We start from the raw sequence: 23,947 nt of genomic DNA, 5'->3' as shown, positions 1-23,947 counted from the left end.
AGACTCACTGTTCTTTGATCCTCTGTGCGGCAGTGAGGCCCACCAGCCGTGTGTGTTGCTGGGCCTTGCAGCCGTGCCACAGGTAGATGAGGGCCTTGTTGACATTCAGGAGGATCATGGAGCTCCTGGAGCGCAGGCTGCCGCAGTGACACACTACCTCCAGGAGGTGGCCCTCTACAGGGACATCCCCTCGCACGCAGTACAGACGCCACTCAGCTGGAATACATTGTAATAACATAGTCAGGAGACCTCCCCTCTCACACAGTACAGACAATCAGCTGGTAGCAGACGGACACGCGCGGTCAGTATGATACATATACACTGGTACTACTTCTCCTGATCACAGACACACAGGTACACAGACAGAAGCCCCTCTAACATGGCACACATTCACACATATGGTTGCACAATTCCTGTAACTTTCCAACCAGGATTTCTGGGAATTTGGGGAAAGTTGCTGGAATTTTGTATCTCTAGTCACACAACAGCACTCCTAATAATACTGTAGAGCTGCATCTAACTGCTTAACCAACTCTTCTGAGGGCTATGACATCATACTGCTAACCAGGATAGATCCCTACTCTGTGTGTTCTCCTCTTCCTCCTCTCTCTTCCCACAGTGTATGATCATCCCCCCGTTGAAACACTGGAGGAAACAAGGGAGCTCCTTCCCCTGCTGTACCTGGACCTGTTGGGAGAGAGACACAGGGACAACGCTGACACAGGTCATATGTATCTAGGGCTGCTCTCAGATCAGTGACAGTAGATACATGTAAGCATGGATTTAGACTGCATCTAAAATGACACCCTGTTCCCTATATACTGGTATGGGGGCTTAGTTTAAAATGAGTGCACTATATAGGGAATAGGGTGCCATTTGAGATGCGGCCTTAGTATTTAGGGTTGACAGTACCTGTGCCCCTCTCTCCTCATCCAGCTCCACTGTCATCAGTGCTGACGTTCCTTTCTCGCTCACGGTGGAGTTCCGTCCCTGCCAGAAGAAGTAGGAGCACTTTTCTTTGCCAGGGCCTGCACTCCTCTGCTCCGGGTTCTGCCTCCTCCCAACTGCTGCGCTCACCATGTACTTCCACTTCACAACATACGCATCTCCTTCATGGAACTGGCCTATACTCTGCTTGGGCAGCCGGCTGGAATAAGAAGAATATTCCAATATTTATAAAGCGTTTTTTCCAATGTTCACAGCACTTTAAATAGTAAGGACCACAATGGAAATTGTGGTAGACTTTATTGTGCTTTTAATCCTAGATAATTTTAATGTATGTATTGTTGTACTCTAATGGCTGAGGCAGATCTATACGTAATTTCAAATATGTCAAATCAAATTCATTCATTCAAGGGGGAAACTGACCTGTAGTCAAATTCCAGGATGTGCCAGACATCCACAGACACCGTGCTGATCTCTAGAGTCCTCATCCTGTCCTCTCCTTCTATAGAGCCATGGCCTCGGCCCACATTCAACCCATCCAGCACAGTGCTGACTGCTGTCTGGAGTATAGGCAGCATCAATGCTGCATCATAGGGCCTGCACTCCCACCCCGGCGTCTCCTGAGAGAGAAAGGGAGAGGGAGATAGAGAGGGGGGAGGGGTGTAGAGAGAGAGAGTAATTCAGAAAACTCTTGGGTCATGGGGTCTGATGAAAACACACACAGAGAGAGAGAGAGAGAGAGAGAGAGAGAGAGAGAGAGAGAGAGAGAGAGAGAGAGAGAGAGAGAGAGAGAGAGAGAGAGCGCATACTTTCTGCTCACTGACTTGCTCATTGGTGTTCTTTGGTTGTGGTTTCTTAGTGTCTGCCCAGTCCAGGAACTTCTCTTTGAACAGGGTAGTCTCATTGTGCTCTGTCAGCCTACCGAATATGGCCCAGTCAGGACGGCCCTGGCCCTTCCTGTAGACACACACACACACAGAGAACAAGAGAGTGAGAGCACAGGCTTTAGCACAAGGCCTATACACAAATAAATCTAGGACAAACAGTCCCTGAGGTTATGATTTGAGTAAGTGGTGGAGATTTTGTGTGTCTGTGCGTGCGTGTTTGTCTGCGTGTGTGTGTGTTGGTTGCCTGCCTGGGTATGAGTGTATTGCATCCTCCAGGGTCCAGAGGGTTGATATCACAGCAGGTGTAGTCAAAGGTTCCGTTCCACAGGTGTTTAGCCAGCTGGAAGGCTACTTTCCTCTGGGCCAGAGTCACCTCCTTACCGTGCCACACATACACCTCACTGCCAAAGTCAAACACCAACACCTGCAGTGGGGCACAACAACAACAGTGTGACAGTGTGGCATCAGAATGGGCACAGAGCAACAGCTAGGGCACAATGATGGCCATTCCGGTAAACATTTGGTTGCAATAATATGAAGTTCATTGATAGCAGAGGAGGCTAGTGGGAGGAGCTATAGGAGGACGGGCTCATTTTAATGGCTGGAATGGAATTAATGGAACGGTATCAAACTACGTCCAACATATGGAAACCAGAGTCATATATTTAGAGTTAGGACCATATAATTGGGAATTAATTTAATAGGATCTCTGTGGTTAGGACCATAGAATTAGGAATTAGAATACTAGCATGGATATGAACCTTCTTATGATGGGATAAAGGTCAGCCATTTTGGTCAGGGAGTTGGTCAACCATGGTTTGCCAGTGCTGTGATAAGATATTGTGTAAAATAATGAAGTTGAAGAATGTATCTGCACTGTATGTTTGTTATCTAGCTAGCCAGCCAGTTTTAGAGGAATGATTCCATTAATTCAAACAATTCAGTCAATCCACAGCCACACACTGGCTGAAATCAGTTGATGATAGGACTTAGACAAGTTGTAAATGCATCAAGTACTGATATTGTATCTTACAATCGCACTCACAGCTTCCCAAGAAAACTACAATTGAGCCATGTCTGTTGACATGTACACTACCGGTCAAAAGTTTTAGAACACCTACTCATTTAAGGGTTTTTAGAGGCTATTTATACATAACTTTTGTATAAAACCTGTATAAACTGTATTTATAATTATATGACAATATTTTAGGTTGACAATAATTCTATTACACTATTTCCGATATATCACATGCCTTACTTGATGAGTCCAGTCACGTACCTCTTTGGACTCCAGTAGTGTGCTGCGAGGAACCTTCCCCCACTGGTCATCATCAGGAACCAGCTTGTCATCCAGCAGACGGAAGATACAGTTAGTCTCCACTATGGCACTCTCAAACAGCTCATCCTCCTCCGGTGGCCCGGCAGCTGTAGGAAGACACACACACAAACACATATGATATCAAGATAAAGGCTTCTGATGACCTGTAGCTAAATTAACTTAGTCCCAATTCTCCACTCTTTCCCAAAGTGTGCACTTGCACACTTCCCGTCATGATTTAACAACGGTGGAAACTCCCTACAGCCAATGCTTTCGGATCAATGACAGGAAGTGTGCAAGGAGGTGGAGAATTGCGACACAGACATGGCCTCTGGTGCTGTTGCTTACACTGGTAGGTCTGCTGTCCTCTCAGGATCTTCCAGAACTCCGTGGCTGCAGGGCTCTGGGGGTTGACCCCTTCCTCGATGGTGTGGATCTGGCTCGCTCTGCAGCCCAGATCCTTCTTAGTCTGGATAAACAATGCCAGCTCAGAAGCCTACAGTACGAGAGAGATACAACAGCAGAAAATGTCACTACCTAAAATACATACACTGTACATGTCAATACCGTATATAGAGTACAATACAAGTACTGTCAGCCTTGTAAGGGGCTAAGGTCAGCATTAGATTTACTTGCAAAGGCCAATGTCAGAGCCTGCTTGTTTTGTCATACCAGTAGTGTTTTATGTTATAATGACGTGTCAGCATTCATCTTGAGAGATCAAGGGTCTCCATGCTCTAACTGTGGGCGTACTGTAGTTCGATGTCTGCCTAATGACACCCGATTTGATACAAGTAAAAAATACTGTAGCTAGTATAGTAAATATAAGGGTTGAGAAAAACAATGTATCCTGGGGGAATCAAGCTAAAGTCACTGTGTGTTTGAAACTGTGTACTATACAAAAACAGGACACTTCCATGGGGAATGGGAGCTGCTGTAGAAACAGATGGCACAGCTCTCTCTGCTACAATGAGAGAACAGCACAAATGAACAGTGTGTCTGTGGCCCTATTCCCTATAAACTGCATTACTTTTGACCAGGGCCCATAGGATAACCATTATCACAGAAAAGATGTCTACTTCAACAGAAAACCACGACAACACATCACCAGCTGGTGTCTGTGTGGGAGACATGTTAAAGTAACATAAGGAGTCACTTCCTTAAAAATCCCATCCAAAAGGCCTTATTAAACATCTGCCTGCCCTCTAAAATAACCCCCAGCTTTTAATCACAAATTACAACTAACCCAACCCCAGAGGACTGGGATTAACACACAAGACATTTCCTTAATCCTGAAAGTTATTATTCCACACTGACAGTCGGAGAGACAAGGACACACACACACACACAGACACAGACATACACACACACACACACAGTCAATAGACAGGGACTCACTTTGGCTTTCTCGATGACATTCGCGAACTCTCCCATCCAGACAAAGCAGTGTTGAGGAGTAACCAGGAGGAAGCAGTCGCCACTGTTCAGGGTCGAGGCTCTGGGCTCCACTAGTCTGGTCTGGATGTGACGGCGGCCTGGGTAGATAAGAGAGAGGGTGAGGTTGTGTCTGAAATGGCACCCTATTCCCAATATACAGTAGCGCACTACATGGTACCATATTCCCTGACAAAAGCCTCAAGTGAATAGGGGCCCATAGGGCTCTGATCAAAAGTAGTGCACTACAGTATATAGGGAATAGGGTGCCATTTTGAACGCAACCTGAGGCTCAGGATACAATACATTTTTGTTATACTATGACGTAACTTATGTTGTTGTCTGTCATGATCCGAGCAACTCTGCTATTCTTGGCTTGATTATTTTAGTCTAGAAGGTGGACACGGTCACATCTGCACCGGAAATCATATTCTGCATTTGGTGTGAGTGTTTGTGTGTGAGTATTTGTGTGTGTGTGTGTGTGTGTGTGTGTGTATGTGTGCCTCTGCGTATATGTGTCAACCACATGTTTTAACTATCCCAACATGACCCTCTCTCTATCTTTCCCCTCTGCATGACTGGCCCTAATATTGTGCGCTCTCTAGCAGACACACACACACACACAGAGAGAGGTTAAAGGACAGCACAGGTCCGCCCTGCCTGCATACCAGACTCTGATGGACAATCACTCCTGAGTTAACCATGTCAGAGAAAAAAACTCTGTCTGCATCTCAAATGGCACCCTATTCCCTAAAAGTGCACTAATTTTGACCAGAGCCATATAGGCCCTGGTCAAAAGAAGTGAACTATGAAGGGAATAGGATGTCATTTGGGTGCAACATCCTACTTCAATGACGCAGAGTTCTCCAGAAATAACTTGATTTGTCCTCTTTACCTGTCCTCACCTGTCCTCATTCAGGAACAACCTGGCTGTGGAATATTCTCTGTCCTGTTCATATTTTGCTATGACATTGACGTTGGTCAATGTCAAAATAAATGCTGGTCTTGAATTGATTCAGCTCACCTCAAAACCAAAGTTTGTCAGACGTTTCAAGACCTTAAAGGTGGGTGCGATGAGTAGCTAGCTATATGCTATATGCCTCAAAATGTATAGAAAAGATACTACAGACACATCTAGGTCATATTCATTAGGTATGAAAGTGAATAAAACAGAAACAGGGAGGTATCTATGTTTTGAAAAGACGTGCACTAATGAATAAAGCTCAGTAATGCAGTAGGCGTCTCACCTTTGACCTGCATCAGCATGAGGTTCTTGTACGGCACAGCGCTGTTGTTGGACATCTGCTCTGAGATGTTGACGCTCCTCAGACTCACATTGCTGAAGTTCTCCTTACTGGCCAGTCCAGCCAGGGCTGCATCCGAGTACTCCGAAGTCTTATTCACTAAAACTCACAGGACGAGGAGTGTGTGAGGGCTAGACATTATGTGTGAGGACAAACACACATAGGCACACACACACACACACTCTGGCTTGCACGCACGTGCACACACGCGCATGCACACACACACACACACACACACACACACACACACACACACACACGCACGCGCTCACTCTTCTCATCCTTGATCCTCTTGCTCTCTATGAGGCCGATGTTGAGTCTCTGCTCAGTGTACTCGTGTCTGATGTCCTCCCTGGCCGCCAGCATCTTCAGCGGGTTCTTAGACGACTGGACGTTCCTAGATGGTCTCACTGCTCGTTTGTGCTGCGCTATGGCTGAGGTCAACCTGTATAGGGAGGGACAGAGGGGCGGAAGAGAGGGGGCGAGGGAGAAAGGGACAGGAAGGGGGGAGAGAGGGCATGTAGATGTAGTGAAAGATACAATGTAGCTGCACCCAATATCACATGTCTGCTCCGACCAAAGTAGGGTTGCAGAAATCCTGTAACTCTGAAAATTCCCAAGTTTTCCAGCTTCCAGAATTCCTCCTTATTCCAGGAATATTCCAACCAGGATTTCTGGAAAATGTTTGGGAAAGTTATCAGAATTTTGCAACCCTAGAGCAAAGACACAATTAGTTGGTTAAATCATTTGCTTACTTGGGAGCCTGAGTGCCGAAGATGGCGTCAAAGTCCTCGTCGATCTCGATTCTGCTGGGCATGCGTGGGAAGTCAGCCACGTGACGGTAGAACTTGGAGAAGATCTCATCATCCATCCTCATCACCTCCTTCACAGCCTTCTCTGTCACTGTCAGGGTGGTCTCCTGAAGACCTGCCACTAGGGGAAACACAGAAAAGTAAGCCTTGTCCAAACCAGAGCGGCCCATCTGCTCCCTCTCTGTCACTGTCAGGGTGGTCTCCTGAAGACCTGCCACTGATAGAAACACAGTAAAGGTCCAATCACTACTGTAAATGACTACTGTAACAGACGTCACGCTGCTTGATTAACAGAATAGCTTCCTTCCTCACAAGCCCACACTGGTATTCGATATTTGATCTTCTGTCTCACAACACTCTTTAACATCTTTAGCCAGCTACGCCACTGAAAAGCCTTTCATGGCGTGGGTAGAGGCAACTGAAAAGCCTTTCATGGCGTGGGTAGAGGCAACTGAAAAGCCTTTCATGGCGTGGGTAGAGGCAACTGAAAAGCCTTTCATGGCGTGGGTAGAGGCAACTGAAAAGCCTTTCATGGCGTGGGTAGAGGCAACTGAAAAGCCTTTCATGGCGTGGGTAGAGGCAACTGAAAAGCCTTTCATGGCGTGGGTAGAGGCAACTGAAAAGCCTTTCATGGCGTGGGTAGAGGCAACTGAAAAGCCTTTCATGGCGTGGGTAGAGGCAACTGAAAAGCCTTTCATGGCGTGGGTAGAGGCAACTGAAAAGCCTTTCATGGCGTGGGTAGAGGCAACTGAAAAGCCTTTCATGGCGTGGGTAGAGGCAACTGAAAAGCCTTTCATGGCGTGGGTAGAGGCAACTGAAAAGCCTTTCATGGCGTGGGTAGAGGCAACTGAAAAGCCTTTCATGGCGTGGGTAGAGGCAACTGAAAAGCCTTTCATGGCGTGGGTAGAGGCAACTGAAAAGCCTTTCATGGCGTGGGTAGAGGCAACTGAAAAACTATTAGCACCAACCTTTACAGTTCAGACGTCCCAAAAATGTCTCCAATTTATCCAGCTTTTTATCCGACTCCAAGTTCATCTCTGGTCTGGCTTCGATTTCTGGTGGATAAAACACAAAATCAGACAACAGAGTTAAAAATATTCCTGACAGATATAGTATGGTCATGTTGTTGGAATTTTGCAACCCTACATTGCATCTTTCAGTACGTGTATGACTGACCCTCCTGCGGTTTGATGGTAGGCACGTTGCTCTTGAGTTTGGTGGAGACAGGAGACAGGATGGGGCTGATGACTGAGGAGGAGGCTGCCAGACCTGCAAACACAACCACACTGAGAGGAGAGAAAATCACACTATCCTCTAGGAACCTCTGGCTAGACCTTTTATCATTACACATCAGGAGAAGTTTCCTTTTTTACAACCAAATCTCAATTTTCTTATGTAGATGAAACGTTATATATAGAAGGGTCCAGAAACCCTTGTGATTTCACTTGTTTTTTATAAACTTACCCCAAACAGCGAATCACTTTCTCATCCTTGTTGTGCAGTTTGGGGTCCTGAAAGAACTTGAACAAAGGCTCCAAAAACACACTTTTTTTTATAAATGGCAAAGCTCTCAGCATAGTGATGCAGGTCTTTAGATGTTGTACACATGAAACTGTGTCATTCTGAACTTTATCCGCAACGTTATATTCCTTTTGTGCGACTCAAGCCGTTTCCCCTATCCAGCTGTTCCATTCTCTGTGTAGCCTGCTGCTACAGGTAACTGTCAAAATAAAGGAAACACCAACATAAAGTGTCTTAATAGGGCTTTGGGCCACCACGAGCCACCAGAACAGCTTCAATGCGCCTTGGCATAGATTCTACAAGTGTCTGGAACTTCCTGTGTGGAAGCACCTGCTTTCAATATACTTTGTATCCCACATTTACTCAAGTGTTTTCTTTATTTTGGCAGTTACCTGTAGAACGGACAGAGAGGTATCGCTCACGTCTCAACAAAATGGAATATAACCTTGCAGATAAAGTTAGGAATGACACAATTTCATGTGTACAACATCTGAAGACCTGCATCACTATACTGAAAGATTTGCCGTTTCTAAAAGTAATATTTTTGGAGCCTTTGATCATGTTTTTTCAGGGGCCCATACCGCACAACGAGGATGAGGAAGTGATTGGCTGTTTCTCAAAAACAAGTGAAATCTCAAAAAAAGGTGTCTGGACCCTTCTATAACATGCCATTTATATAAAAAATTGAGATTTGGTTGTGAAAAAAAAAACGTCTCCTTTAATATCTATTGGTGTGTAGTTGTGATCATGCCATATGTTGTTTGTTATGTATGGTGGTTATATATCTGCAATCCTGCCTATTAATTGCCCCTTGTGAAATAAATAGTATTTTGATATTATTATTGTAATTGTTTTCATGTAGTTGGGTAGCCTCATGAGTCTCCAGTGGACTGTAAAGGCTTCCACATTCTTTGGTTTTACATCTAACTAGGATGTTTGGTGCAACATTTCTCAAGAGATTTTTTTTCTCACAAAAACAAGTCGTCTATCTATCGTTGAATGACAACCTACACTTAATTGAAGAATCCCTACTGTTGCCCAATCACCGACAAATGGGTGTAGACTTTGGCTTACGAACTTCGGCTTGCCTCGAGAAAAAATGTTGTGTGCACGAACAGCCGAAGAAACCCTTGCCAATGGCCAAAACAAGTAAAAACTTCACAAAATGTTGTCATAATTTATGCACAAACTGTTCCAAACAGTTTTGGCTGGGAAGCATGCGGACGGCTTAAGTTGACCATGAGTGTACCGTGCTCTGACCTTTCTTGTAGCCACGGTGTACTAACCTTTCTTGACTATGCGTGCAGCCACGGGGTACTAACCTTTCTTGACAATGCGTGCAGCCACGGGGTACTAACCTTTCTTGACTATGCGTGCAGCCTCTGTTTACTAACCTTTCTTGACCATGCGTGCAGCCACAGTGTACTGGGTAGAGTCGTTGGCCACCCCCTTGCCTTTAGACACCCAGGACTCCTCCCGTGTTGAGATCATCTGCTTCCTCTCCTCTATGGACATCTGAGCCTGGTTCTCCATCTCCTCTCCCATCCTCTGAACACACACAGTTACACACTGTTACATACAGTCTACTGTTACACATACTGTAACACACTGTCACATACTGTTACCTACTGGTAAGTACACGGTTTCATATAGGGTTAAATGCTGTACAGTAAGGTCACCAGTGATGCATTGGTTAATAAATAGGTGGGTAAACACTGATCACCGTTCGCGGTGACTAAAGTAACGCTCCCTATCTTTTTAATGCATTTCTTCAGCAAAAGGTGGGTAAATGCTCACGCAAAATAAAAAATGTGCGTAAACAGTGTTTACATGTGTTTACCCTCCACTAAACCACTGAAGGTCACTGTATCACTCTGATCATAAGAGAACAAAAAAACAACAACTTGGAAATCAGTGGTGGCTGGTGAAGGGAGGACGGCTCATAGCCATTAGGCTGGAATGGAACTGTATCAAACACATAAAAACCATGCCATTCCAATGATTCCGTTCCAGCCATTACAATGAGTCCATCCTCCGATTTAAAGTGACACCAGCCACAACTGCTCTGATTATATGAGGACAAAACCCCAAAATCTTGGAAATGAAAGCAGCACAGTACAGTAGCTTTGTCTTTGTAGAACAATCCCATAGAAATGTAATACTACTCATACACACAAACAAAGAGACAGAGTACAGTAGGATAAGTAGAAATAGGGGGAGGTGTTCAAATCGTGTGCACACTCATTAACGTAGCTAAATTTGATTTTAGTGGACAGGGAAAAGACAGATGCATAATCACCAAACCTTTCAGTGACATGCATGAAGGGATAATGGAAGACCACCGTTGCGAGTCTTAAATGACACCCTAATCCCTATAGGATTCTGGTCAAAAGTAGTTCCCTAAATACGGGATAGATGACCAGAGCCCTATGTGCCCTGGTCAAAAGTAGTGCACTATATAAGAAATAGGGTGCAATTTGAGACTCAGCCCAAGCTTCCAGTACAGGCAAAACAGTGAAACATGGAAAGGTCAGCTGCGTGTTCTTACCTGACTATGAGGGTCAATAACTTGGCACTTATGGCCAAGGGAGATGGGAGGAAAATATGTGGAGGAATAGACAGGCTCCTAAGGACAGAGGTGATTGGATACGTGGATAAGAGGAGAAGATGTGGAGGGAGGAAATAGGGAGGGATAGGAAAGAAAGGCAGACATATACAGAGGGATGCTAGAGAATAGGGTTGGGCAGCCAGGTATATGATCATACCATATACCGGGGTATTTTGAAGGTATGAAAAACTGGATGGCGCCCCAACCCTACTAGAGAAAGGGATGCAAAGGAAGGAGAGTTACCAAACCATACCATTACAAACCAGAAATCATACACAACAAGTTGTGACAAAGAGACCCAGAGCGAGATACTGAGAGCCACTGAGGGACAACTCACAGAGATTATTTTGGATAAATCAAGTCTGAAGTCATGATGGTGTTTCCAGGGCTGAAGCAGACTGAGCCGGGGTTCCCCAGTCAAACCTTTAGCTGGTTCACAATGTCTTTTCCCCTTTAAAGAGAGACAACATCTCCAGAGGACCATCAACTGAGCCCCACATCCATACACTTCACATGAAATGCAAAGACATGCAACAGTGGAGGCTGGTGAGGGGAGGACGGCTCATAGCAATGGCTGGAATGGAAAAAATGGAACAGTATCCAACTCATGGAAACCATTTCTTTGATGTTTGATACCATTCCATATATTACGTTCCATCCATTACTATGAGTCTGTCCTCCAATTTAAAGTCCCACCAGCCACCACTGGCATGCAAGTGTTAAGTGTTTAATCATGAACATATACAGAGGTGCTTGAATACAAATTAATCGGTAACTAGCAATGCACATTGCAGCTGCTGTACCCAATACCCATCACACAGCACATGATACAGGGATCTAGACCAGGGTTTCCCAAACTCGGTCCTGGGGACACTGCCTGGGTGCACGTTTTGGTTTTTGCCCTAGCACTACGCAGCTGATTCAAATAATCAACTCATCATCAAGCTTTGATTATTTGAATCAGCTGTGTAGTGCTAGGGCAAAAAACTAAACATGCAACCAGGGGGGATCCCAGAACCGAATTTGTGAAACCCTGGTCTAGACAAGCCAGTGACGAATGTCTCAGTGACAATCTGTGATACAGTCATGAAGAGAGAGAGGCCATTTTGTTCTGTCACTACTGACTTATGTAATAAATATTCATTTATTTTGTTGAATCAAGTCTTTCTCCATCACTACTATGCAGAGTGCAGTTCAAAAAGCAAACATTTTGAGGAGAAAAACAAGCAGTGACTGGCAGCATCGTAGCAACAAACGCATAGCATCTTATCTCTGAACACTATAGCGTAGCTATATTGACTTCAAATCAAGCAAAAGTGCAAGGAGTTCATTCGAAAGCTAAGTCCATTACCAGCATCCCATAACACAGCCACAAACCACAAGAGGGAGGATAGCATCAGACCACAGCAACACTGAAGAGCAGTGAACAACTAGGGTAGCACATTTCTGGTAATTTGCCCAAAATTCCCAGGTTTTACAAGGAGGGAATAAGTAGGAAAATCTGGGAATTCTTCAGCCGGGATTTATGGAAAACCTGGGAATTTGGGGAAAGTTACCGATATTTTGCAACCCTCATCAGACCACTGCAACACTGAACAGCAGTGAACAACAGAACAGAACAGAAGAGACTGAAAGAAGCAGCAGGTCACACACAGAGCTCAGTGGACCACCGTTGGCACTGGGGCACAGCACCGTCGTCAGGCCTTACCCACAGCTGGTCAGATACAGTGACAGCAGCGAACTCATCAATAACCATCCCTTCCTCCTGAAGACAGGGGAAACACAACACAGGGGAAACACATAGCATGTTCAAACGGAGAAGGCTAGTGCTAGGCTAGTAGAAAATGTGCCAAACACGCCAGAAATGTTGACCTATCAAATATCGCGTGGCATATATTTTGGAACCTTGGCTAGTAGAACGTCACCTGGGCTAGTAGAAATTGTAGTCTACTAGTCCAACTGGCCAGTAATTCCAACCCTAGCCCCAACCCATTACTGTTGCTACTGTAACATGAGGCTTAGAAGAAGTGTGATCAACGGGAGGATTTAACATGAAGTATTAAGTACACAAACAGACAGGATTTGACCCAGATTACAGCACAATGGGGTGCATCATTAACAGAAAGGAGGGGCGATTAAATTATTCCAAGAAGTCAGTGTCTCTGTTTTAGATATAATCTGAACTGAATATGCTCAGTTAAACCAGAATTTTTGTGAAGTAGCATAACGTAGACTAATTCATTAATTCAATGTAATACTGTACAGTAAAAAGTACATTAAACTATACATATAATCACATGCCATTCTGTAACCATATTGTCAAATGAGATCTTGGTGGCATTAGCACTAGTTTAAGTGAAACTCCATCTTCAATCAGAGTGTGCAATTTTGACTTGATCTTGTCCCAGTGTAAAGTAGAAAAGGGATTTCTCCAAAGGCCCCAGATTGCTAATTCCACAGGGAGACTGGCCCATATGTTCCATGCAGGGCTGTGTTGCCCCAGGCACTGGTCCCAAATGGCACCTTATTCCCTGTATAGTGCACTTCTTTTGATCAGGGCCCATAGGGTAATGGTCAAACTATGGTCAAAAGAAGGGCACTATAGGGAACAGGGGGGCATTTGGGACACAAGGGGGCATCAGCCCACTGAGCTGAGCTGATCTCACACTGGAGCAGATGGGGCTGATGAATGGCAAGGGGGAAATGAAAGGCACCCTCACATAAAGAACACGAGAGGCCCCTTTAAAATGGCAACCAGGAAGAGTGCCATAATGAGACTACTTAAAGATGTGCTCTGGGATCGTAAGCACAACAAACTTCTAGCATATCACAAAATTGATGACGTAGTGCACAATTGGATGACGTAGTACACAAAAAACAGGGACCACTTTTGGAAGGTGAGCATCACTTTCAAAACTACTGGCTGAAATTAACAAAAAGTTTGAGAGTGCATCTTTAACTTAGTATAACAAAAACAATGAACACAAAAACGTTTTTTTGTGAATGCAAATGCATCTAAATCCACCTTACTGTAATCATTTAGTACTGTATGGGTAATGGGTTGAGTAATGATGGTACAGCATGACAAAGTCTAGGTTGTTGAAACATGTTTCATGCATTATCATATGATCTCAATAGTCATTTTGTGAGGTGTGGTGATGCTGCTTGTTGTATTGTTGTACTGTTGTAGTTATAGTGCAGTACAGTGAATCGCCACATAGTGTGTTTGTTTGTTTGTATCTTTTTGAGCCCACAATGGGGCTTCTCTTTCAAGATTCAATTTGGAGGTCCAGCTGTGTGTAGTCTCACCTTCTTCTTGTAGGTCTGCTCTGCCTCCCATCCCTGTCCTTGTACTGTGGAGTGTCTCTCAGTCACAGCCACCTTTACCACCTCCTGCTTCTTATTGATCCTGTTCCTCCAGTCCTCTTCACCACTCTTCTTCAACAGGGCCAGCCTGGGAGAGAGAGGGAGAGAGGGAATGAAAGAAAGAGAGAGAGAAAGAGACGTTAACCTCCTCACCACTCTTCTTCAGCAGGGCCAGCCTGACAGAGACAGGACACATAAACACATCGGTGCATGTAAACTTAAGCTAAAAAGTACATTTTGCATGCACTACATCTTCATGCATTGACTTTTATCTGAAACAAGTCCGTTTGGTGGAAACACACCACTGGTGGGAAAATGTACATATTTTCTTTATGCGGATTTTAGAATATTCGCATGAAAATCTTTCGCCAATTGGATGGAGTCAGGGGTTAGAGTGGGATTTGGGATGCAGTCAGGTCAAAAGTAGTGCACTATAAAGGGGATATGCTGCCATTTGGGACAAAGACTAAAGATGTCTACAGACTGCAGCCTGCTCTCCTTCTCCTGTCTCTCCTCTCTCCAGGAACAAATAGGGAAAATGCACAGTGGCCAGAAATAAATCACTTTCACCTCAAAGAGAGGCAGAAACAAGGACACAGGGGGATTCTGTGTGTGCCCCAAATGGCACCCTATTCCCTACATAGTGTCCTACTTTTCACCAGAGCCTTATGAAAGTAGTGCACTATCTAGAGAAAAGGGTACCATTTGGCCTCATTTGGTCTCATATTCTTTACATCATCACGTTTTTTACAGAGACAACAACGTGAATCAAGGTGAAATCTTTGGCAAGCCGCTATGTCACCTGAATGATGCCTACATCTTGCACAACAGAGAACCCATTCAGACAATTACTACTCAGGTTGCAAAATTCCTGTAACTTTCCCAAAATTCTAAAATTATGGTTGGAAGATTTCCGGCATCAGAAGGGAATAGGCAGGACATTCGCAATCCTACAACCAGGATTTCTGTAAACCTACTCTACCGGTCAAAAGTTTTAGAACACCTACTCATTCAAGGGTTTTTCTTTATTTTTACTATTTTCTACATTGTAGAATAATAGTGAAGACATCAAAACTATGAAATAACACATATGGAATCATGTCTCACAAAGACACAGCGGTTGGAACCAAAAATCTCCAATTTGGACTCCAGACCAAAGGACACATTTCTACCGGTCTAATGTCCATTGCTCGTGTTTCTTGGCCCAAGCAGGTCTCTTCTTCTTATTGGTGTCAGTAGTGGTTTCTTCGCAGCAATTCGACCATGAAGGCCTGATTCACACAGTCTCCTCTGAACAGTTGATGTTGAGATGTGTCTGTTACTTCAACTCTGTGAAGCATTTATTTGGGCTTCAATTTCTGAGGCTGGTAACTCTAATGAACTTATATTCTGCATTAGAGGTAACTCTGGGTCTTCCATTCCTGTGGCGGTCCTCATGAGAGCCAGTTTCATCATAGCGCTTGATGGTTTTTGAGACTGCACTTGAAGAAACTTTCAAAGTTCTTGAAATGTTCCGGATTGACTGACCTTCATGTCTTAAAGTAATGATGGAATGTCGTTTCTCTTTGCTTATTTGAGCTGTTCTTGCCACAATATGGACTTGGTCTTTTACCAAATAGGGCTATCTTCTGTATACCCCCCTACCTTGTCACAACACAACTGATTGGCTCAAACGCATTAAGAAGGAAAGAAATTCCACAAATTAACTTTTAAGAAGGCACACCTGTTAATTGAAATGCATTCCAGGTGACTACCTCATGAAGCTGGTTGAGAGAATGCCATGAGTGTGCAAAGCTGTCATGATTCCATATGTGTTATTTCATAGTTTTGATGTCTTCACTATTATTCTACAATGTAGAAAATAGTAAAAATAAAGATAAACCCTTGAATGAGTAGATGTTCTAAAACTTTTGACCGGTAGTGTATGTACAGTACAACATCCTCCCATGTAACCACCCCCATTTGAACTAGAGTTGCCATTGTTACCCAATCACCCAGCACAGACTAACCTTTCTTTGATGGACATCTGTTTGGCGGACATCTCTGAGAGTTCTGTTTCAGTGGGGGAGAGGAGGTCGGAGACACCGTGTCCTGTGAAGTCGTCACTGTAGTCCAGAGGTAGGGACTGAGACTTGACCAGCGGCTGAGGGAAGGACGTGGGCTTGGGCAGGGTCTGGGGGGCGGTCTGGGGAGGAGGAGGCTGGGATAAGGACTGGGGTTTGGGTTGAGTCTGAGGTGTTAGCTGAGAGTAAGGCTTGGGTAGTGGCTGGGTGAAGCTCCTCTCCCTTTCCTGGTGCTTGGGCTGGGATTGGGCTGGAGGTGCCTGGGTGAAGTGCTGGGGCTGGGGAGGTTGGGAGTTTTCCTGGGGCTGGGTTTGTGGGGTAGACTGGGTGTGGAGCTTGGGCAGTGTCTGGGGAGGCTGGTTCAAAGACTGGATCTGCTGCTGTTGCTGTTGTGTACTGGAGGTGTGAGAGACACTCCTAGACGCTGCCGCTGTTGTCACAGTTCTCAATGACACACTGGTGTGCTCGGTGTCTGTAGACATATAGACAGCAACATACACGCACACGCACACATGCACACACACACACAGAAAATGCATTGTAATATATCCACAGTGTAATCAATACTCACACACGGGGAGAAGCAGACCCCAATAGCAGCCCCCCATAGCACACATGCACACCGCGTATGCACACACACACACACGTATGCATTGCATACACCCTTCACGACTGCCATGATCAGTGTTCAGTTCACATGATCTCTAATGCTCAGCCGGTGTCCAGTGGTCTGTCTGCATAGAGGATCTCTCTCTCTCTCGCTCTTGCTCTCTCTCTCTCTCTCTCTCTCTCTCTCTCGCTCCTTCTCTCTCTCTCTCTCTCTCTCTCTCTCTCTCTCCCTCTCTCTCTCTCGCTCTTCCCCCCCCCCCTCTCTCTCTCTCTCTCTCTCTCTCTCGCTCTTGCTCCCCCCCTCTCTCTCTCTCTCTCGCTCCCTCTCTCTCTTTCTCTCCCTCTCTCTCTCTCGCTCTTGCTCCCCCCCCCCTCTCTCTCTCTCTCTCTCTCTCTCTCCCTCTCTCTCTCTCGCTCTTGCTCCCCCCCCCCCCCTCTCTCTCTCTCTCTCTCTCTCTCTCTCTCTCTCTCTCTCTCTCTCTCTCTCCCTCCCTCCCTGCAGGATAAGTGTAAATAGAAGACTAGAGCTGCAGACGGAACATACAAGGCTCCCATTGTGTCCTTCTTCCTGCCCTCTACCTTGCTCCGCTCATTCAAGCACGGACAATTGTTCTCCATTCACTCGTTCATTTTAGGGTTCCTTTCCATTGTTATCTACGAGTGTTCTCTCTGGCATGCTTTGATAAAAGACGACCCCACATCCTCTGGACACGATGTATGCTGACAGTCATCCAGACACACAGACGGATGGGTCAGCCTGTTTACACTGTCTGTCTACCCTACAGAGCACAACACCAATGCGTAAACCACAGCCTACAACACTGACATCCATCCATGTCATCCACAAAACATATCCACAATCATACTTGATTTTCATTTGGAATCACAATTACAAACAGCCTGTCAGTAAGAGTGGTCCTACATTTGCAGACAAAGGGAGCCACGGGGGCAAATGTATGTACAAATATGCTAATTAGATTCAGCTGAAGCCGTGTCTCTAGTCTTCCTGTCTGTCAGATAGTGTCTGTGATGTGATGAACACAGAAGCATTAGGCGTTAAGACAAATCAAACCGCCGATGAAGGCAGTGTGTAGCCAATGGAAAGAGGCATGCAATTAACATGCTGCATGATCCATGAGACAATAAGATATTTCCCTTGTCCTCGCTATCTCTTGTGTGCATCCCAAATGACACCATATGCCCTTTTTATAGTGCATGGAATAGAAAAACCCTCTTGAGTGCATCTACCGTCCGTATAATGAATGCATATAAATATTCCTCTAATCTACATGCATGTTTATTCAGCCCTGGTCAAAAGTGGTGTACTACGTAGGGAATAGGGTGCCATTTGGGAGGCATACAATGGTCTGTGTTTCCTACCTGAGAGGAGTTCCCTGCTCCTGCTGCTCCGTGTGCTCTCTCTGTCTGCTGTGTGTTGCAGCTCTGTGTGTCTCTCTGAGCTGTGTGTCTCTCCCAGGTAGCTCCCGTCTCTCCTCTCCAGGGAGATGCTGCTGCTGCTGCCGTATTTCTCTCTGTCTCTCTCTCTGTCTCTGTCTCTGTGCTGGCTGGGCTCCACCAGCAACTCACCCCTCCCGTGCCTCAAAGAGGGAGGGTCGATGGACTCCTGCTGGCTACTGTTGGCGTGCCATGGCTGGGGCTCTGGGGCTGGGGGCTGATAGCTCTGCTGTCTGCTGTCCCTGTCGGGGGAGTGGAGCCTTCCCTTACTGCTGCTGCCTCCAGCACCACTACTACCATGGCTCTCCCTCTCCTCTCTGCTGGCCCCTCCTCCCCACACATCCTCCTCCTCCTCTCTCTCTCTGTTGCCAGTGAAGGAGCGACCGGCTCCAGGAGCTCCGCCTCTGTCTCCTCCTCTCTCTCTGGCACTTCTGCTGTGAGCCTGCTGCTGCTGTTGCTGCTCTGAAAGGGGAGGGCCTGGGGAGTACAGATCTGGTTCAGGGAAACTGGAGGAGTCTCCGCCCTTGGTCAGGCTGAAGTACCTGAGAGAGAGAGGGGGAGAGGGGGGGGGAGAGAGAGAGAGAGAGAGAGAGAGAGAGAGAGAGAGAGAGAGAGAGAGAGAGAGAGAGAGAGAGAGAGAGAGAGAGAGAGAGAGAGAGAGAGAGAGAGAGAGAGAGAGAGAGAGAGAGAGAGACAGAGAGAGAGAGAGAGAGAGAGAGAGAGAGAGAGAGAGAGAGAGAAGACAGACAGACAGACAGACAGACAGACAGACAGACAGACAGACAGACAGACAGACAGACAGACAGACAGACAGACAGACAGACAGACAGACAGACAGACAGACAGACAGACAGACAGACAGACTTCAATTAAGCAACAATACATGGTTTCATGTATTTTATTTGACACCATTTTCAAATGTCATAATATGAGGAAACACACACACACCTCACCCCTCCCCTCTCCTGGGTGGTAGTGGGGTTGTAGGGGACGGCCATAGATTTCCCAAGGTGGATGTTGCTGTCGCTGGAAGTCGCCGTGGTTACCTCGGCGACTGAGACCTGGGAGGTGACAGCTGCCACGGAGCGGACCAAAGAGGCAGACAGCGGCTCCAGCTTGACCCCTCCTCCTCCATTCTGCAGCTGCAGGAAGCGAGAGGAGGGATGGAGGGAGGAATGACCGAATGGAAGGAGGGAGGGATGAATGAATGGAGGGGGAGATGGAGGGATAGAGGGATGGAGGAATAAAGGGAGGGGGGAAAGGACAACATGCAGTCAGAACAGATGCAGATAGAAATGAATCCGAGTAGAGCAGCTCTTCACATTTGGTCATAAAAAAACAAACATGGACCATCGCCAATTCTAAACAAAACATGCTTTAGAGGGCCTGGGCCATGAGGTAATTCAGAAAAAAACACAAATAATATCACAATTCACAAGTCATTGCCTCTGACCATATCCCATTTACCCCATTCATAATAAATGACCAATGAAGCATATATTCTTCTCAATGGAAAGTATTGTAAGAGGTCATTTTCTTTAGCATTGCATAATCATAGCGTTAAAATGTTATGCATTATAATTCATCCTGCTTTTTAGGAGTGATTCTCTTCTGTGATGTTCACCTGAAAGTGAGCACTTACCCTTTACCATTGTTAATTACCTTCACCTTCAGTGCAACTTTAGAACCAAGCAGTATGCATTAACCTGTGCACAACACAACTTCCCTACAATCTTTGACTTAATCAACATTAATAATTAAACCTATAATATTCCAGCCAAATTTGTATTTATTCAATTTACAGTACACTCAAGACAAGACAGCCTTTGCACAAGAACCAATCTTGCATGCATCTGAGTCTAATACATTCCTATAAATATTATTACTAATGTCTAAATGCATACTTATTCAGCCATTGGATAAGCATTTTAGAAGAGCAGAACTCTCTTGCTAATATGATATTAAAGCATCTTGAGGCAGAATATCGTTGTATTCACTAAACACTACTGTGCTTTCATGCCAAAGTTTTCTGTAAGCAAGCACAATGTAGCAGCATATGTAATTTTACATTTACATTTTAGCAGACACTCTTATCCAGAGCGACTTACAGTTAGTGCATACATTATTATTTTTAATACTGGCCCACCGTGGGAATCGAACCCACAACCCTGGCGTTGCAAACGCCATGCTCTACCAACTGAGCTACATCCCTGTCATGATATACGGTAGTTCTTCATTCCTATATGAATGACACACTTTGGGGTTGTGTCATATTTCCAAAGTGAATGCATGAATGAAAATCATGTACTCTATGAGGGCTGAGCATTTCAACATCTATATTAACATTGTCATAACACCAAGCCGTATTGTTTTATTTTATTTATTTATTTTTTTTTTTTTTTTCGGGGGGAAGGATCAGCTTAATATTGCAGATAGATTGTATCTTCTATCAATGTAATTGTCTGCATCACTTCCAATCCCCCATATTTGTTTTATTTTTTATATATATATATTCCCCTTTTATTACTTTTCAACCCCACCATCCTTTCCCTACTTGGAGTAAACTAGTGAACAACAACGCCCAGGCCTCTACTTCCGGTCCACACTCACTATCTACACCTTATGGACAGAGTTAATTTTACAATAATTCTATATCTATATCTATATCTATGGTCCACACTCACTATCTACACCTTATGGACAGAGTTAATTTTACAATAATTCTATATCTATATCTATATCTATATATATATATATATATATATATATATATATATATACATATATACATACACATACACACACATATACATATATATATATATATATACATATATATACATATACATACACATACATACATACATACACATATACACATCTATTTATTTTTTTTCTCCTGAACTTCTTCTACTCTCAACCTCTCCGATCATCTTCATGATGTCCATCCGGTTTGCCTCTAAATGCCATATCTTTCTAACTGTGCTCCTTCCCAAAAGCTCCCAACATACAACCTATATACTTATTATGGACACAGTATGCTTACATTATTAGCTATCTTTGTTATTATTTGTTGTTATTTGTTATTAGTCCCATCCTTAAACTCTATTCAATACCTCCCATCTATCTCTTAACACCATCCATATAGGATTTCTATTTGCCATATATATTTCAACCATACTGTGATGTTTTACAAAAGTTCTGAACCTTTCTATTCTCATTGCTTCTACAGATTGTGAATTAAAAATAAACATTTTTGCTAAAAGTATTATTATATTATTGATTGATTGACTATGACTTTTCAGATCACCCAGTAATGCTATCTGCAAGGTTAGTTCCAGGTAAATATTGCAATCCTTTAGCCATTCCTGGACCTGTGTCCAAAAACAAGCTACAAATGGACAGAACCAAAACAAATGATCTAATGATTCTATCTCTTCACAGCAAAATCTGCAGAGCTGGGAAGATTGTATCCCCCATATAAATAACATTCTATTGGTAGCAAGAATTTTATATAATAATTTAAATTGAAAGATTCTAATTTTTGAATCCGGTGTCGTTTTGCGTGTCAGTTCATAAACACTATGCCATGGGATCGGTACGTCAAAGATCTCTTCCCAACTATTTTGCAATCTATATGGGACTGCTGTCAATCCTTTGGTCCTTAAGTGAAACTGATATACTTTTTTATTTATCACAGTTTTCCTTAACCAATTATGTTCTTTAATGCAAGGCCGACAGACAAGTTCCTTACTTTCTCCCCCTTCAACTTTCCTCTTCCACTTTTGCGGTATGGCTGCAATTATTTGGTTGTAATTTTGGGTAGAGCAGACATTTCCATATGTTTTTATTAGCTGCATGTGCGACATAACTCCACCAGTCCTACCGATGATATCATTTACGAAGATTATACCTTTTTTAAACATTCTGTCAATAAATATAGGTTTTTTGTCAATTAGTATATTTGAATTTAACCACAATATTTGTTGCATTATTTGTTCTGTCGTTTCTGGAGGATTAAATTGAAATTGTAACCAACTTTCTATGGCTTGTTTTAGAAATAGTGACATTTGGGAGATTATTTCCTTTTCAAATAACTGAAAGTGAGAGGTTGTAATCTGAATAAAGGGAAAAAGGCCTTTCTTGAACAGTGGGTGAGACAATCTTACTAATTTGCTTGAGAACCAGTTCGGATTTAAGTATAACTTTTGGATGACTGAAGATTTTAGTGATAGGTCTAATGCTTTAATATTTAATAATTTCTGTCCTCCGAATTCATATTCATTATATAAATATGCTCTTTTAATTTTGTCTGGCTTGCCGTTCCAAATAAAATTGAATATTTTTTTCTCATATAATTTAAAAAACTGTTTGCTAGGCGTAGGCAAGACCATAAGCAAATAGGTAAACTGGGATAATACTAAAGAGTTAATCAGGGTGATTTTTCCACAAATTGACAGGTATTTTCCTTTCCATGGTAGTAAGATCTTATCTATTTTTGCTAACTTTCTATTAAAATTTATTGAAGTGAGATCATTTATTTCCTTTGGGATATGTATTCCGAGTATATCCACATCACCATCAGACCATTTTATTGGTAAACTACATGGTAATGTAAAAATTGTATTTTTTAGTGATCCAATACGTAATATAGTACATTTGTCATAATTTGGTTTTAATCCAGAGAGGTTAGAAAATGTATCTAGATCCTCTATGAGGCTGTGGAGGGATTCTAGTTGTGGATCTAAAAGAAAACATGAATCATCTGCGTACAATGACACCTTTGTTTTTAAGCCCTGTATTTCTAATCCTCTGATATTATTATTGGATCTGATTTTAATAGCTAACATCTCGATGGCCACAATAAATAGATATGCCGATAGTGGACAACCTTGTTTCACTCCTCTTGACAGTTTGAAACTTTCTGAGAAATAGCCATTATTTACTATTTTACACCTAGGGTTACTATACATGATTTTGACCCATTTTATAAGAGATTCTCCAAAATTGAAATGCTCCAGGCATTTATATATGAATTCCAGTCGAACTTTATCAAATGCCTTTTCGAAGTCTGCTATGAATAGCAGGCCTGGTTTCCCATATTTTCCATAGTGTTCTATTGTTTCCAATACTTGCCTTATATTGTCTCCAATGTATCTTCCATGTAAAAAACCTGTCTGATTAGAATGAATAATATCCGACAATACCTTTTTAATTCTATGCGCTATACATTTTGCTAGGATTTTTGCATCACAACACTGAAGTGTAAGGGGCCTCCAATTTTGTAAATGGACTGGATCTTTATATTTTCCACTTGTATCCTGTTTCAGTAATAATGAGATCAGACCTTCTTCTTGAGTGTCAGATAATCTACCATTTACATAGGAGTGGTTAAAACATGCTAATAACGGTCCTCTTAGTATTTCAAAAAAGGTTTGGTATACCTCGATTGGTATGCCATCCAACCCTGGAGTTTTCCCGGACTTAAAGTCTTTAATTGCATCCAGAAGTTCCTCCTCTGTAATTTCACCTTCACATGAGTCTTTCTGTGTGGCTGTTAATTTGACATTATCAATAGGAAAAAAATCTCTACAATTAGCTTCAGTTAGAGGAGATGGAGGCGAC

General features: G+C 43.6%; 1 protein-coding gene across 1 annotated transcript in view; it reads right to left on the bottom strand.

Annotated features, from left to right (window-relative positions):
- LOC311146927 (supervillin-like) overlaps window positions 1–23,947 on the bottom strand; it is a gene marked incomplete at both ends in the record, with an annotated part of 52,396 nt that overhangs the window by 4,488 nt on the left and 23,961 nt on the right. Inside the window, 22 exons of the mRNA XM_084183547.1 lie at window positions 9–216; window positions 582–687; window positions 913–1,147; window positions 1,369–1,565; window positions 1,755–1,902; window positions 2,081–2,256; window positions 3,112–3,257; window positions 3,499–3,646; window positions 4,549–4,685; window positions 5,832–5,987; window positions 6,149–6,333; window positions 6,644–6,821; window positions 7,669–7,755; window positions 7,877–7,969; window positions 9,616–9,769; window positions 10,770–10,847; window positions 12,538–12,594; window positions 14,139–14,283; window positions 16,205–16,730; window positions 18,248–18,864; window positions 19,271–19,464; window positions 19,537–19,587. Coding sequence (XP_084039673.1) covers window positions 9–216; window positions 582–687; window positions 913–1,147; window positions 1,369–1,565; window positions 1,755–1,902; window positions 2,081–2,256; window positions 3,112–3,257; window positions 3,499–3,646; window positions 4,549–4,685; window positions 5,832–5,987; window positions 6,149–6,333; window positions 6,644–6,821; window positions 7,669–7,755; window positions 7,877–7,969; window positions 9,616–9,769; window positions 10,770–10,847; window positions 12,538–12,594; window positions 14,139–14,283; window positions 16,205–16,730; window positions 18,248–18,864; window positions 19,271–19,464; window positions 19,537–19,587 — 4,022 coding nt within the window. The remainder of the gene's footprint in view (window positions 1–8; window positions 217–581; window positions 688–912; window positions 1,148–1,368; window positions 1,566–1,754; window positions 1,903–2,080; window positions 2,257–3,111; window positions 3,258–3,498; window positions 3,647–4,548; window positions 4,686–5,831; window positions 5,988–6,148; window positions 6,334–6,643; window positions 6,822–7,668; window positions 7,756–7,876; window positions 7,970–9,615; window positions 9,770–10,769; window positions 10,848–12,537; window positions 12,595–14,138; window positions 14,284–16,204; window positions 16,731–18,247; window positions 18,865–19,270; window positions 19,465–19,536; window positions 19,588–23,947) is intronic.

This window comes from Coregonus lavaretus (assembly GCF_964263955.1).
Source record: "Coregonus lavaretus genome assembly, chromosome: 19".
In the NCBI taxonomy this organism is placed as follows: Eukaryota; Metazoa; Chordata; class Actinopteri; order Salmoniformes; family Salmonidae; genus Coregonus; species Coregonus lavaretus.
This window is presented reverse-complemented; position numbering and strand designations above follow the sequence as displayed.